The sequence below is a fragment of the Parus major genome, chromosome 5, assembly GCF_001522545.3.
Source record: "Parus major isolate Abel chromosome 5, Parus_major1.1, whole genome shotgun sequence".
NCBI lineage: Eukaryota > Metazoa > Chordata > Aves > Passeriformes > Paridae > Parus > Parus major.
This window is the reverse complement of record NC_031774.1, coordinates 35,353,713-35,371,100: the sequence shown is the minus strand read 5'-3', so window position 1 is coordinate 35,371,100 and position 17,388 is coordinate 35,353,713. Positions and strand designations below refer to the sequence as shown.

At 36.7% G+C, this 17,388-nt stretch overlaps 1 protein-coding gene across 4 annotated transcripts in view; it reads right to left on the bottom strand.

The window, feature by feature from the left end:
• The window catches only part of NUBPL (nucleotide binding protein like), a 135,039-nt gene that overhangs the window by 77,406 nt on the left and 40,245 nt on the right, over nt 1-17,388 (bottom strand). For all 4 annotated transcript variants that reach the window (XM_015631824.3, XM_015631826.1, XM_033515054.1 and 1 more), the window contains one exon: nt 9,771-9,864. In XM_015631824.3, the coding sequence (XP_015487310.1) occupies nt 9,771-9,864 (94 nt within the window). The remainder of the gene's footprint in view (nt 1-9,770; nt 9,865-17,388) is intronic.

The following is a 17,388-nucleotide window of genomic DNA, read 5'->3' as shown; positions in this document are numbered from 1 at the left end:
TCCGTATTTTATAAAAATCTCATGCACAAGGGAGCATTACTGGTCAATTGATTAGCTTTGGTTTCGCACTGACCATCTAGTGCCAAAAGTCTCTATTACAAAAAGATTTCTGTAGAGCCAAATTACACCAACCATGCACAAGAAGAGTGTATCAAGCTTCACACTAATAGCAATTACAACAGATAATTCTAGATGCTTGGGACAGTTTCTTACTGGGCCAGCAGTAGCCAATCCTCAGTGTACATGGCAAAAAGGTGAGTAGATTTCCAGAGACACGCAACCCTGGCATCACTGGCAGGGACCAGAGCACCAGAAGCCCCTGGCACTGTGAACACTCCTGGCTTTGGCAGCACTGGGACAGGGAGCCCTGCCCCTTACACCATCCTCCTTCTGCCAGGTGGGATCTTGCCTGCTGACAGCCAGCCGTTTCCAAACACCGCCTGACAGCGTGCTTAAATGTTTTCAGCCAGCATTCTTAACCACTAATTTGTGAAAGAAAAATACAATCTGGCACCTCACTCCTGAAAAGCTGCCAATCTCTGCCTTACACAGTATTATACACAAGTCCAAAAACTGAATGGCACATGTAATGTACCAAGCAAATGCAATTTCTCTATTTGCAAAAACTCTGGCATCCAAATAATTTGCTGGTATTCCCAAACGAACCTGTCTCCAATGGCATCACAAAGAATAATGTGTAAGCCTTTCACCTTAAATCACCTTAGCTCCTCATTTCACCAAACACAGGGTTACTTTACAAGCAGCAATGAAATGTAGGGTCAATTACACAAAATGAATGCACCTTTCCCTAAAAGCATAGACCACAAGTAAATAATTTAGGCTGTGTCCTTGAGATTTTTGCATATTTGTAAAACAAAAATTTTTCAATACTTGAAAAAAATGCTTTCTTTCAAAGCAAAATTGGAAATGCCTTGTGTGTATACACACTTTTATTCACACTCTTCTCTGAAGACGATGGCTCAGCATTTCCTGGATCTTCCCAGAACCTAAGATGCAGGAACCTAAGTCAGCAAGATTAAAGTCTACATTTTCTGGTTCATTATTAATTGTTTCAAGAATCTAATAATTGGCATGGCATGAAGGACAGACTATGCACAACAAAGAACCACAGAGAGATATTTTTTATTAAATTCTCATCCAAAGGGGAAAAAAACCCTAGAACTGCCAAAAAGACCCAATGGCACATTACAGAGTTTGGGCTTCCTCAAGCACTGTCTGTACAAAAAACCTCTGGTTCCTGAAATACATGAGTTAAAATTATGCTTGTGGATAATTTCCACGGCTTCTTCCATAGAATGAAAGCCAACATGCTCAAGAAGCTGCTGTTGAAGGTGTAATAGTAGTTCTCTCCTATTTTCCTTTTTAACTCTGAGCTAGTTACAGGCAAAATTTATTCACAGCCAGCTTGTACTGACTTACACCAACACCCTAGAAAACAAATACCTTCTCTCTTTCTTTGGTACATTTGCTAGTCCAACAAACCCAACCTGAAGTTCAAGAATTCAAATTATTTGCAGCATTATTTCCTTTACTAGCAACCAAATATGGCAAATGAGACTTTTCACTGTGCTCCCCTCCCTGTATAAGTTTGCATATGTCTAATTCAGAAAATGATTCAAATAATAAGCAAGAAAAAACACAGCCTACGCTTTCCTTGCTATCTTGACTCTACACAGTTAACAGGAATATCAAACAGTAAAGAGTTATTTTGATCAATAAAGTAATGAAATATGATGGAATTCACACATACAGTATGTCTCTTGAAGCAATAACATGCAATGTTTACACAAATGTCTGAATGAGACAAACTGAGGCTGATGAATGGAGAAGCTGCAGAAACTATAATGTTGTAACATCGCACATTGAAACATACTAAAAATTCTGTGCTTGCAGTTGTGTGCAGAAAAATGCAGAAAAATTCTGTGCCTTAAGCATACTAAGGATATCTTAAGTATCTTATCTAAGCAGAGCACATTTATGTTTAATTGACTTATCTACTTACTCATGCATTTCATTTTTTATTTTTTTTTAAATTCCTATGTATTTCCTTTGACAAAAAGTTGACACATGTTCACTGAATCACCCAGAATCTATGCACAAGGCAAGCTGGAAGGCACCACTGCAGGTCATCCAGTCCAATCTCCCTGCTCAAGCAGGGTCCCTTGGAGTATATTACTAAGGATTCTGTTCAGAGGACTTTGAAGTATCCTCAGTAATGGAGACTCCACAACCTCTCTGGGCAGCCTGTTCCAGTGTTTAATCACCTCCATATTAAAGAAGTTCCTACTTGTGTTCAGGTGGAATTTCCTGTACATCAGTTTCTGCCCACTGCCTCTCTTCCTACTGCTAAGTACCAGCAAGAAGAGCCCAGACCCTTTTTGATAGCCTCCCTTCAGATACCTATATATATTGACAAGATCCCCTCAGTCTTCTGTTCTCCAAGTTAAACAGCCCCCAGTCCCTCTTAAGTGACATGCTGGCATCCCCTATTCCTCTTGCCCTTTCTATTTTCCCCTCCTTGCTGGTCTACCTACATGCTCTCTTGTACTGAGATCCAGAACTGGACTCCGCACTCCAGGCAAGACTGTATTAGTAAAAACTATGTTAACTGTATTTTCAATCCTTATGTTACATTAATACCCTGTAACACTGATGTCTGCCTTTCTATTTCAACTCCAAGTCCTTAATCCTCAGTAAAAGAGAGATGTGCCTACACAGCATATCGGTATCCTTCTGGTGGACTGGTGTTGAGGAAATTACAAGCACTGAAACAGCCTATAATTTCTGTGTATGGAAAAAATCACCTATATTCACTGCATCATTAGAGCTTGCATTAGATGCTTGGAGTTACAAAGCATAAGGTGAAATCTCACCAAACCTTAGCTGTAGTCAATTTGTACCCAAGCAAAAAACAGAGCTCTAAAAAGAGATCAGCAGCAGTGTAAAAGGTCCACCTTAGGATGAAAAGGATGCCCTTAATATATTCTTTTTCTCCTCCAGTGTCTTCACAGACAGATTTCAGAATCAGGCTGCGTGTCTCTCATCCAAGACCAATGATTAAGGATCCCACCACAACAGGTATTAGACCATGTCATATATCTTCCTCTTAGCAAACCGTGCCATATCAAAAAGCTGTGAAGTATAACTGACCAGGGAGACTGACAGAGTTCTGGAGGATAAAGACACAGAATAATCATATCTGCTGACTGACAGGCACTGAACACTCTTGGCAAGGAACCACATTAAGGCCTCAGTACAGCTGTAGATGGACTGATCTGACCACACCACTTATGCACTTCATGTAGGTTTTGCTACCTTTTCCACTGCATTAAATTCAGACTTTTAGGTGACATCCTCCAGTCATAAATAGCCTTATTAAGCTGACTTTTCTCCACTGTGGATCTCTTCAGGGCCCCTCTGACTTTCTGTTAAATTTGTCCCTTCATAGATAAAATTTGCCTGCAATTACAGATACATTTTTGCAATTGAAGATGCAGAAAAAGGTCTTGCAAGAACAAAGACTTTTGTCTTTGCTGTTATTTCAATTGGCAATGATTTGAGATAAACTTTCCTATAGCTTTTGTGTGTGAAATCTCATTACAAACAACTTAAAAGAACCATGAGTGTGATTTTGCATTACAGGACCCTCACTTCAACCTCATAATGTAGCTCAGAACTGTCCTTAAGGCTGGATCCTGGCTGCATAACACCTCCAACATGTTTGCTGCCTTCTTCTTCAAGGAGTCATTGAACAGCTGCTCAGACGGGATGTTTCCAACAGCCACACATCCTCTTCTGCCCAAGAAATAGCAGGTAATATAAAGAGATCGGGACACTACCAACTTGCCCACATGAAAAGGGAACAGAAATCTTACAGCAATATTCTTCCTCCTGCTCAGTGGAATTGTCAATGAAACAACTGAGCAGAGGAATATCACATGCTGGATAAAGCTGTCACCCTCAAGCTAAACTGCCCTCACCCACACTGATCAGGAAGTATTGTAACATCCATTTCACACCAGATCACATGGGGAAAGATGTGGAATAACAATTCTCACAGTAGTAAAATGTTTGGTTTTGGTCATGGCCAACTGAACACATGTCACACTAACACAATTTACAATGAAGTATTTATTTAGTGAAGTGAAAACACCGAAACCATTCATCATAACATCTGTGAACAAGGACTATCTGCCTAAAACAAAAAGCTAATCCCTCACAGACACTGCCACATTGCACTCTTTCTTGGCTATCTGAATTAGCATTTTTCTGCTCAACTCCATTCCACCTCCTGCTCTGAAGGGCATTTTGCCAGTCATGTCTAGATTATTATGAGAATTGAACTAGGCAAAAGCAAAGTCCAAATAGTCTCTCTGACAAATGAATATGATTTTTTATTTATTTTTTTTTAAGACGTCATAATCCAAAGAGGAAAACTGGGTAAAAGAGTAATTCTACTGCAGAAAAAAGACAACAGTGAGACTTCAAAATCAGCTCCCCAAACCATTCTGTTATTTACTTTTTTCCCCTTGAGGTGGGGATGGTAAGGAGCAGATTTGAACATTTACTTTTTTCAGAAGAAATAGCTAGAGGAGAAAATGCAGTACCATTATTCATATGAATTTCCCTGAACCTTTAGCAATCTTCAGCAGTACACTAGGCCAGTTTGTTCCTCCTATTCAGAATAATTGGTCTAAAGACCAACAAGGCAATTGCAGTTAATCTAGTACTTAGCATACACTTAGCCACTGCTGCCAGACTTCAGAAAGGCCAGTTTGCAAAGCCTCTATTCTTCACAAGTTTTTCCTGAATACCTGGAAACTATTTTTCAGAAACAATAAAATGTAAAGAACTTGTACTGAATACACTATCAATTCAGCTTCAACAGACAGTGTGTGTTAAATCAAACTCCATGAGACAAGAATGAAGTTTAAATTTATATTGAAAGTGTGAGGTATTAATGTGTAAATTCATACTGTATTTTGATCTTTAAATTAAGTTTACAGCGTCTATTAATTCTGACAGTTCATGATGAAGCACCAGGAGTGTCCAAAGCTAAGATAACCCCAACAATAATTTGCATTTGCCAGTTACATTTATTTTGACAACACAAGCAGACTATTTCAACATGAAAATTATATTTGGAAAAATACAAAGAACTGCTTTAAAATCCTCACTGGTGCAACTCAGGGTTGTTTTGTGTTTTTCAATCTATGCTAAACCCACTTGCTTTCCTTTCCTGCAGCTATTTTAAACATCAAAATACAGCATGAAATGAAAAGTAAATCTACATCAAAATCTGATATTAAAAATATTTGCCACTCAGAATTAGAACAAGTAAAATTTACTATTACCCAAATGGCTCTCATAAAACAGCTTCAAAAATTTACTGCAGAAACTAATTATGTACCTTCACCATAGAAGAAGAAAGGAAGCTCAGAAATGGAGAAAAGGATTGTATACTACCAATAACTAAAAAGGAAAGATCAGATGCCTTTCATCGGTGGTGTGCACCAAAGAGACGTGCAACAAGAGGCAAACAAACACTTATACAAAGAGCAATGACAGAATACAGATACACTTCTTAAACTGTATGCTGCACACAATTTGTACTGCAGCACTGGGCTTTTTTTGATCACTTCTCTTCAGAAAAGACAAGAGAACAGCACCATACCTACTCAGCTTTCAATTTCAGATAACTTAAAGTCACAATTCTTTTCCATGCTAAATCATGCACAGCTTTAAAAAAACAGTATTTTTTAAAAGCTTATTTGAAATTCTCCACTTACTTTGTTTAATGTTCCTATCTAAAGAGACAGTTCATCACCTGGAACTCCCTGTTCTTCTACATTATTATATACTGAGCCAAGATCTGGTTCTGTTCATTCCCCCACACTGCTATAAAATAGTTGTGCACAAGGCTACACCCTGGTCTGTGTGACAATGACACATATATGAGTAAATAATTTGGTTTGCAAGTTTGGTGTGTCACATGACAAAATTTTAAAATGCTAAATGTTTTCAAGTTAGTGGCATCCCTTTACTTTTTCCTATTCAATGTCTATTGAACAGAAATAAGATTTTTAATGTTTAACCAGTAGAGACAAAAATATGCTTTTTGGTTTTATTTAAAATAATCTATCAAAACACTGCTGCCAAAAGAAATTTCTTTAATAAATATTTCAGCCCTACTAGAAAAAGGCATTTAGTAGATAATTAAGAAATGCATGTTTCTGCAAGATGCAAACATTCAGAAAAATTATGCCATTTATAGGATAAGGCAATTTTAAAATGGTAGGGACTCTGTCTTACATTGATTGTAAATCTGAGAGGTGACAAAATAATCTCCTGTATGACAAGAAATGACAATGCTTCTGCTTTAATAGAACTTGAGAAACAAAATAGTATTCACATTGCTTTCACTTTGTTTATCTTCACTAATTGTCTTTCTGATTTGTATTAACAACCTTTTTAGAGCTTATTATTACAAAGATTATAATATGGAGGGGGAAAGTTACCTTCAGAAGGTGGGAAAATTATGAGCACTGATATAAAACCTGAAGCCTTTTACCTCTCAGTCTCCTTAGCAAACACAGTCAGTTGAATACTAATTACTGTAATTATTAAAAGATTGCCCATTAAGATGTGAAATTATTTGTTAGTCTCAGTCAGCTTCCCACTGGGTGGATGTATACTTCTAACAGTTTTCACTGCTGTGGCACCTCAATATCCAGAGAAAAGGGTGATACGACAAACTTCAGCAAATGGAACGATTCCAGTATTAACCTGGAGCTGGTTCTGCCAGCTGAGGCAGGATCAGTCTCCAGAGCTGTCAAGCTGTCACTAACACTGGCTCCACTTAAACATTAATAAGGAGCAGGCAGCAGCCAGCCTAATTTAATGGTCAGCCCCCACAAGGCAGCTTCTCCACGAGGCAGAAACGCTTGTGCAGGACTCTGAGACTGCCTTTTGAGCAGAGATGCTCTTGCTGCTGCCCACACAGCCCTCACACTCTGAAGGGAGAGAATAATAAACTGCTCTCCCAGTCTTTAGGGAGGCTAATTATCCATCTCCAATGATATTTATTAAATTTATGGCTCCTTTAGATAAATGATCAAACAAGTCCACAGAATTAGATTACTCAATTTAGCAACTAGGTAATGCAAAGGAATCACAAGCCTTATCTTTCATAATATCATTAGTTCATACTGTATCTTGATAGCAAACATCATAATGTCAATCTGAAACCCCTCTGCTTTTAAAATGTTTAAAAAGCTAGACAATGTGTAAGGATTTTTCTAACTTTTCTGAGCATGCATGCTTAATATATGTTGAAAAACCCATTTCTGGAAGTTTTGGTCATGCAAGAGATGGAACAGAATAATAAAATAGAAGTAAGGAAGTAGAACTCAACACAAATTAAATAACAATGGACATGAACAAAGCCATTTTCTCCAGACTGACCCTGGGTTTCTATTTGGAAAGCAAACTTGCATCTAAAGAAAGCAGTGGTGTTTATGCAGAAATAGGTACTACAAACTATCATAACATTTCTCACCTATAATTTTATTGAAGAATCACTGCAATATGAGCAAAGTTATAGATGATTAAATAATAACATGCTAAATAAGATGTGTTTCCTTGTAAGGTGACTATGACTAATAAAACCAAAAGTCACCGTAGTTTCCTTTTCCACCTTCTTTTAAAGAAGGAAAACTGCTGATCCAGCCAAGGTTGTGTGAGGCTAACAGTCTCTTTAAAGACTACTGGAATTATAAGACATATCTTGTTGTGTTGCTTTTATACTCATTATGTATTCATCTAGTCTCCTTTTGACTCAAGAAAGCTATGGGACCTGTGATGCAGGAAAAGAAACCTGTCCTCTAAAATTAAAACCCAATACCATTTCACACATCCTATCAGTGTCTCATGCTCAGATGTTGCAAAGCTATGGTTTTTCATGCCCCATCTGGGCAAACCCACCACAAACAAAACATCTTTACCAGTGCTCTTTCTCCCACTCACAGAAAATTCTGTAAGGGGCTGGCAAGAATATGTGTGTGGGTTTTGTAAATTTATTTAGAGGCAAAATAAAAATATTCTACACTGCCTATCCCAAGGAAGCCACAGATTAATAATGAAGGAATCATAATGCAAATACTGTATCTCACATATGCATGAATGCAAATCAAAGAACAACTTTCATGCAAATTAGATAATGCACTTTAAATTTACTAAACTAAGATACGTATGTTGTCTCTGAGGAAAACCAGAGAAATTATTCCACTAATACCATGACTGTTCAAGGCATCTTCAAAGGATAAAGAAAGAACAAGAAAATCGAAGAGGGAACAGAGTTGCACAACACCAAATACTTTCTGTACCAAAGTGAAAGACAACAGAGTGCTTAGAAAATAGGAATTGCAAATGAAGATGGAGTTCCCAAACCAACAGAACACTGCTCCAAAGACATGATCATCAAGATCTGTAATATTTTCTTCCACACTCTTGAAAGGAACCAAGTTGAAGACAATAAAAGCATGCTAACCAATGTGATGGACTCTTTGAGAGAAGAGACAGAAAGCAAGTAACGATCAAAACAAGAACAAAGAAGAAAGAAGAATAAATTAGTAGGTCAAGCTGTAATACACAAAAATATGTCCTTCCAGTGAAAAATAGCCACAATAAACAAGAGAGAAAACTCTTCCTAAATCACAAATTCATCAAGTAAGAACACAGATAATTATATATCTTATCTGCTGTGTGTCTTCACTAAAAGCAGAATGCATCCTTTTTTTTTAAACTGCAAGAGTCAAATTCAGCATGGTCAACAAAACCAACTAACGGGAAATACAAATATAAAGTGATGCTATCACTCCTAATTTTAAGAAGTTAGGATTGATGAAAAAATAAACTGAACTGAACAACTGTAGGAACAAAGTGAAGCCATTTCAGAATTCAAATAAAAATCAGACGTCTGCAATATTTATAAGACATCCAGGACTAAACTAATTTCCATCACCTCTCTGTTCCAGAGGACCCAATATGCACCACCATAACCACTCACACTCCTGAAAGCATCGCCAAGTTCTGTGGGGAAAAGGCACAACAATCCTTTGAAAATCAAGAGTCTAATGACCTTTGCTATGTTAAATCAGGACATTTAGGCGCACTGTAGTAAACAGAAATTATCAATACCCATTCTACTTTAAAAAGCCCTTAATAAAGCCAAAACTCTTTAACTGCATAATTCAACTGCCCTTAAGTACATTATTCAATCAAATTCTACCTTACCAAAAACTTCCATGCCACAGTCATGTCTCATTGCTTAAAACCCTGAGAGATAAACACCTTCCTGCTTTGCTTCTGACACATGCAACCTACTAGGCATTGTATCTAAACAAATGGATATGAATCAGTATTTTATTTTATTCTCTTTACTGTAAAGTAGGTGCAAAGAAAGAAATTTTCTACTACAAATATGGCAGTTTTTGGAAAGACTGTCTTTCCTTCAAGAGTTACAGCTGACTTATTCATCTTTTCAAAACTTAGCTTAAAAGAAAGTAACAGAACTGTAATGCTAACATGTTAAAAATAACTGATAATGTTTCCAACACCACACAACTGGTAAAAACAATTTCTTAGCATGCTGGAAAGAAAAATAAAACTAATTTTTGACTGGTGTTTTTTCCAAAGTTGTCAAACTCAATTAACCACAAATCTCTGAAACAGTCAACCAATACACATACCTGTAACTGGAATATTCTGAGATACTGACAGCTGTACATCTCCAGTCCCAGGTGGCATGTCAATCACTAAATAGTCCAGTTCACCCCAGTCAACCTGGAAGACAACAATATAAATATACGTGGAGATTTATGTGTTTTTATTTAGGGCACTTTATTGACTGCACTGTTTTAAGCACAGTCCTCGTTTCTTGTAACGCAAACACTGAGCCAAGGACATCTAGAAGAGTAATTCTGAGATGCCCTCACACTTTCAGCACAGGATCAAAACATTATTTTCCTGAGATACAATCTTTACTAACCACTCAGAACTATGAGTACAACTTTGGCATAATTATTATATAATTATTCCCCCCCCAAAAATAGCAATATCTTGAAATGTTTACTTTGCAGATGCTTAATCACGGGTTAAAACTAAATGTTAGATAAAAGGCTAAAAACAAGGGGTTTGTGCAACAAATGTCACTTAGGAGTTATTTCCATTAATTTAAGACTACTTTCCTTCCTTCTTATCACTTGTGGAGACTACATAGTTTATTTACTACACACATATTTAACCTGTTTCTTCTGTTTTGTTGTTATGAAGTTAGAGCTATCAGTATTGGATTTTTTCTGAGTAAAAAAGATATTTGGATATTTAGTAGTTTTCAGCCCTTTTCTCCATGAGCTCAAATTCAAGTCCTTTTTGATACAGCACTGCCTTATGGAGTAGTACAAAACAAACCAAATCCCACCATTATCAGAGTTAACAGGAATAAAATTTATTTTCTCCTAAAGCTAAAAGCTGTCTGGTTTTGCATATACTCGCAGGCCCTAACTTTTAAAATAGCTCCTCCTGTGAAACAAGGTGACTTTCTGGGCTTGACCTAGAGCTATTCTTTTCAGCCTTACCAAATGCTTTGCTCCTCCGAGCTCTTCAAGTACCAGTCTCCAAGTTCCATGTGATCGTCCAAAGTACCAAGCATTACTTGTGCAACACTGCTGGAGGCAACCACAAATGCCAGCAGCTCAAAGCCTTTCCTAGACATTCAGATTTGTGAGGATACACAAAGTTTTGCTCTAGAAGTTACCTTCAAAATTTACTCTGTATAGGAGTAGGGGTGAAAGGGTCCCGAAATCAGAGGGCACCAGAGCTTTCTGTCTCAAGCTTCCCTAGGAAGCGACCCCATATCATCCAACATGCACTTTCTGGATTGTCCTACAAATAATGATTTTTAATAAAGCTATAAACCTTTGAAAACAGAAGTTAATAAAAGAGTCTTAAGCACATGGTGAATCTCATGGTAAATCTCATTGCTAGGCAACAGGAAAAATACTCTGTTAACACATAGTGTAATTAAATTATAACGCTTTATTTAATTTATGGCAGTGTAAACATCTTATTTCACATATTTTCTTCAAATTCATGGATTGAAAAGAAAAAGAAATGAGCTGCCTATCAAATTAAGTGTACTCTGTTTTAATGCTTACAAATTTGAGCACAGAAGAATGGAGAAGCTACAGCATTTCCGCAGCAGAGGAGAGGACATCTTGTCACTGTGTAGAGTAGGAGGAAGACAGGCTTTTGTCCCAAAAGTTCAGAAAGAGTTACAGTAAAGATGCCAAGGTTCCTAAGTACTGAATATATAAGAGAACTACCCTCCACAAACCTCTCTGAGCCATGCCACTGCTGGTGGTGCTGAACTGGTGAAAGTCAGGTGGCAAACTCAATTGGAAAACCATTCCTAATTAAAACTAACCTTTTTTTTTTTTTATGCTGAATGCAGTCAATTAATTATCCTCACAATTTTGTTTTTTCTTTTTCATTTGTAATTCAGAGCAAGAAGGGAGGGCTGCACCAAAATGATACAGCTGTAATTTCTGGAAAGAACTGAACTATTTGCCTAGTAGTGAGCAGTATTTTCTAGACATGTAGGTTTGCTCAGACTTGGGCTGGGAAACGCAGCACATAACCCCATTTCTCACTGTGGACTTCCTCTTATTTGCTTCTATTCTGCAAGGATTGGATGACATTCAGTTGCTCCTCCATTACCCTCCCACAGGAATACAGCAGTATGAAAATCTTTTATTAAACACACTATTGAATGTAATTTGGATAATTTGTTATGGAAGTGTACACTTTATTTAACAGGAGAAGAAATTCCAGGTCTGTTACTAAACTGCAGCATAGTAGAAAGAAAGAGAGGAAAGACATTTCTAATTAAATTTAGAACTGGAACATAAAATCAGGAGTAGCTTTTTGAAACCTACTATTGCCATTAATTCAACATTATTAAAATGGAACACACAATCAGGCTGTGATATAAAACACTAATTTGAATGCAAATCCTGTTTATATGCAACAATTTACCAAATCAGGACCACTGTCCTCATGTTCTCATTGAGTTCCAAGGAGTGTCTGTATGCAAATGTAGTTTCACACAAGAAAATGGACTCAGATTAACAGCACATTACAGTAAATGAGTTCCCTTCGAAAGCAATAGGAGACAGGGCTACAAAAGCCTGCCTTGTAGCATCTGAAATCTGTCAGCACCTTTGCATGTACAGAGGTGTTAATGTCTTTGCCCCTCTAATGTATACAGTGTGTAAAACATTTCAAAGCATAGAAATGAAATTGCATTTTCCTTAAGCACAGCATTCATCTTTTTTTAAAAAGGTTTAACTTGACATTTATTGTTAAGCGAAGTAATTAAGTGCCATGTGCTTCTGTGTATTTTCCCTTGCTCAGAAACCCCACGAATGCTTCTATGTAAATTACTTTAATCAATCATTCTGTTTATGTGACAATCCATAATCAAAATACCAGATATACATTTTGAGTAGAGGTTCTAAATAGCAAGTTAAAACCCAAGGTAGAACATAGAGATATAGAGGACATTTCTGCTGAGGAATGAAGCCTGAGCATCGTCTGTGCATGAGGCAGAAATGATAGAGCATTAGAACAGAAAAGGAATTGCTACTTATGACTTTGAAGTAATCCTCGTGTTTGGTTGTTTGGTAAATAACAGAAGATAATATTCATTTGTACTTAGTAAGAGGAATACATGCAGAGTTACAATCAAGCATTATGCAGGTGCAGACTTGGCAGCAGCCAGTCAAACTGTGAACACCAGTATCGGAAAAACAGCAAGAGCTACACTGCAGGCAGCTTAAGTTCTATTCATTCCAGATCCATCCTCCTCTCCTAACTACTTTGTGTGCATGTTAATAATTAATGTTGAACAAAGTAAAGGTAAAAAATTGTGTTCCTAAATGAAGATTTATATACCTATTCACATGTACTCATGTGTTAAGATAAAACATGCTTTTAAAATAAAAAATATGTATTTTAAGATTAAACATGTATTTAAAAATAATTCCCTTAAAAATTACTCACAAGATGCTGCTTAGACACACACATACATTAGGAATAAGAAAATAGTTCCACAGTGTAAGCAAACAGATAATTTAGGAACAGTATAATGAATGGCAATTTAATCTAATTTTTAGTGTACTTCAGAAGTATTTTATAAAGGAAGGAGACATTCCCCTGACATAAACCAGAAGATTTTTAGCCCCTACAGAAACTTTCTCTTTGGTAGTATGGTAACAGGATATGCATAGTGCTTAACACAACTCGACACTTTCTGAACAAACACAACTGCCCCTTTGACTTGTCCTCTGATGCTTAACCAATCTCAAAGCCTTGAAATGTAACACCATGAAAAACAGATGCACTGCAACAGTTCAAATTCCCTCTAAAGTATTTATGAGCAGTCCCTTCTGCCAAGTTCAGAGAGAAACTGAGGTGAAGCATAAGAACAGTTCGATACAAAGACAGAAGAATGAAATTCTCCTAGTTTCTCCCTATATGGGTTAAGAGTAACTTTTAGAAAAAAGTGCCTAGGAAGAATGCCAGAGAGCTGTTCAATTCAACAACCAAAACAGAAACTGGCCTCCTCCTCCTCCCTGTTGGCTTTTAGTAATGTTAAGAACTGAATGCAAACACAGAAACCTAAAGTTTTCTATCACCTTCATTTGTATAACCAATAAAACTAAACACCTGCCAGAAAGCAACAATAAACAGGTTATTCTCTATGTGGTGTTGCAGGAGACAGGAAGGCACTCAACACCAAGCTTCTTCAGGAAGCCCAGTCAATACCACATCAGCTTGAAGGGGAGACAGAATGCAGCTGTGGGACAGTCTGGAATGTCCCCAGAGAGCCTGGGGATGATCTCTGGGGGTGACTGACAAGGAATGATTCTGATTAACACTGTATCAGCATTACCACATATAAAAGGCTCTTCCTCTAGGTTCCAGCTGTTACTACAAAGAGCTTTTGTGAGCTGTGATTCCTATTTCCCAGAGTCTGTTCTGTAAAAGATGACAGTTTGGAAAGAAAACTTCTATTATTCAGTCTTGAGATTGATCATTGGTCTGCTGCTCTCTCTACCCTTGAACCACAGTCTGCAATACATAACTTCCAGAACTTTTTTTTCAGAAATACACCATGGGTTTTTTTTTACCAGTACAGAACTGACAGTAGTTCAGCTGCTGAATAACGACAACAGGAAAAGAAATACGGAATACATGAGTGTCTTTCCCTTATTCTTTTTGCAATAAAACTAAGCACAAAAGTTGAGTAAAGGTAAACAATTCAGAAGAAACTGGGCCAGCGTCACATCTTCTAATTAAACTAATCATCAGATTAATATAGCCATGTTAAAAGTATCATCTAAACCACAAATTCTCTTTGAGTTCTCCAAATTAATACACAAAGGCAAAATCATTGTTTAGCCATCAAACCCAAAGAACACATTTTTAAGGCAGTATTATCAGGACCCAACTTAAGCTTATAAGATTTATATAAGCTTTCTGAATCAGATTTTCCCTAAAACAACAGCAGGAAATATTACAAGAGTTGGCAACAAATATCAAAAGGGAGACGCTTAATAGGCCCACTCCCCATACGTATTTCAGCCAGTACTTCTGTAATGATGTTAAAAGCTGATATATAATTTAAGACTGAATACTTAAACTATGCAATAGAAAGCAATGTTCCTAAATTGCTTCGTATGTTATTTCACTTCCTTAAGTTTCAGTTCATTTTCTGGTATATTTAAAAAAAAAGTATAAATTCTTTATTGGGGTACCAACAGACTATTATAGGTACTGTTTCATGACCATCACTGAAACAATGATTTTAAATCAGCACATAAATTAAAAATCAGTAGATTAAAAATGTCAGAAAGTTCTGTTTCTTAACTACAATGTACAAGCTTTTTTTTGTACAGTTAAGGGGACTTCCACAGAGGCCAGTCTAACACCTTCTGAAAAAGGATTACAGAATAAAGTACCACGATAGGTGTTATTCAAGTAACTTAAAATGCTGCTGAAGAAAACCCTCCAGTATTACCATAAATAGTGCAACATAAAAACTAAAATAGAATCAATTAGATGTAGACCACTGAACAGAGGCCAAAAGACAGTAAATCTCAATATAGAACTTAATTTTCTGCCTGGTGAGAAGTTATCAGGTTTTAAAGTAACTAGTCTTGAGTTGAGGTATGAACTTAAAATAATAAAATGCTGGTTTTCTATTTTTTTTCCTTTAAACAACCTGTTTTTCACAAATGTGGATTAAAATTTGTCCTCCAAAATTTCTGTACTTAAATTCACAAGTATATATTCCACAGTCACCAAATCCAAAATGTCACCCCTTACAAATGAAGTCAGTGTTGGAGAGTCTGCTTGAATTATCTCAAAGCACAAAAATCAATACTTCCAGCATGAAGTAACAACAAGGCTGCACAAAATATAGAACCTTTCAACTCTACATGAAAATTAAAGAATATGAAAGTATGAGAAAAAAAATGTAAGCAAGAGTATGTATGAGAGTGAACAGAGCAGATTCATGACCATGGGACCATGACTGTGAAGTTGGTACATGTTCTCTGTCAAAAAAACTGCCTTTAGGTCAGAAATGTGCAAGAAAAATTGCATATACACTGTCCTCACAAAACAGCAGAGCACAGAAAGGGCATTAAAGACACAGACAAGATGTAAAACCAAAAACAAATAAATTTTAAAACTATATATATATTCTGCCATCACACACATACCATAGCCACAATTTAAAGATGTGCCGAGTGTCATGTTCCTGGAGTACTAAGAGCATTTACTATGAATTAGACAACAGATAATCTGTTAAAGTGTCAGATTATAGATTGCCAAAATAATTGATATGCCAACAGAAACATGCTTTTACATTCACCAGTGTCCTCAATTACGAATCTGCAACAATAAAAGTTTTACTTGTATTCTAACCTAATTAAAATAATTTGCTGAAGGTGCTGATAACATGAGTCTCAGGGACATCCAGAGATTAGTGCCAAGCAATGGAGAGCCTTCATATTTTTATTCACTTTCTAGCTTTTTCTTTAGCTCCAGTTCTTATTTAATAGGTTTTTTTAATACAGAATAAAAAATCTAGCAGGAAAAGAATTTTAAATGGGTGTCCACTTTAGTGCCATAGTTGGAGCCAGATTCCAAAGGCAGCATTTTGCTAGGAGAACATAATCTTTCTTTTAAAAGATATTATTGATGGAGCAAAACACAGTAAGAAATGAAACATCTTCTACAGCTTCATAAATAGTACAGAAAAGCAGTTTTTTCTTTGTTAGGGAGGGGGAGGGGGAAAAAAGCCCCATGACACTAATCTCTGGTACCTTAAGCACAATTACTTTACGCTTGTGTCAATCACTTGGGATGTGAGAAATAATCACTTTCTACAAAGAATACTGGTACAAAACCTGCTGCTATTCTTGGATATCTGCAGTTATTTTCCAGGAGCAAAAGAGATACGGGAGGATGGTTTGAGTGAAGGATCAATCTGTCAGCTTCCAACAGACAGAATGCAAGCTGGATTATTAAAAAGAAAAGAAACAACTCTGTGCAATCGGTTTAACATATATTAATTTAATATTAATTTTTAAAAGCTGTTTATACAGTTATATTCATACTCATTTAATAAATAAAATTAATGTGTAATGCTAAACAGTGTGTCAGAGTTCAATCAATATTCCAAGGTAGCAAGGCTCCACTTTTATTTTGATCAAAAAGATGAAAAAGAAAGGCTGAAAAAGAGGAAAAAAAAGACATGCTCAAAAAGCAGCTTTGGTGAGCTCCACCTACACATTCTCCCAAACATCTTGACTGCTCAGAAAGGGAAATAAAAAATCTCCATTGAGCATAAAATTTCATCCTGAAGCCCATTTGGGATTCACTAATGATACACACATTTGTGGGAAAGGAGAAAGTCTTACAAGCCAAATCTAGCAGGCACTCTCTAAATGCACCTGCCACTGGCAACACTGAACCTAACACAAAGCTGAGCACGTGGCCCATAAAAAAACAAAATAATCAAACCAAAATCAAAAAGCCTGTGGTTCTGCTGTTGCAATAGCGACTGCTTAATATCACAGTCAGACATATGAGAGGACCTACCTATGAATGGAAAGATGTCAGTTTTCATTTCCCACACTAGTGGCACTTAGCTGGATAAAGCTGTGTAAGCAAAAATGCAAAAGCCACAGAAGCTACCATGATCCTATATAAGGCCAGCCGCTAAGGTATTCACCT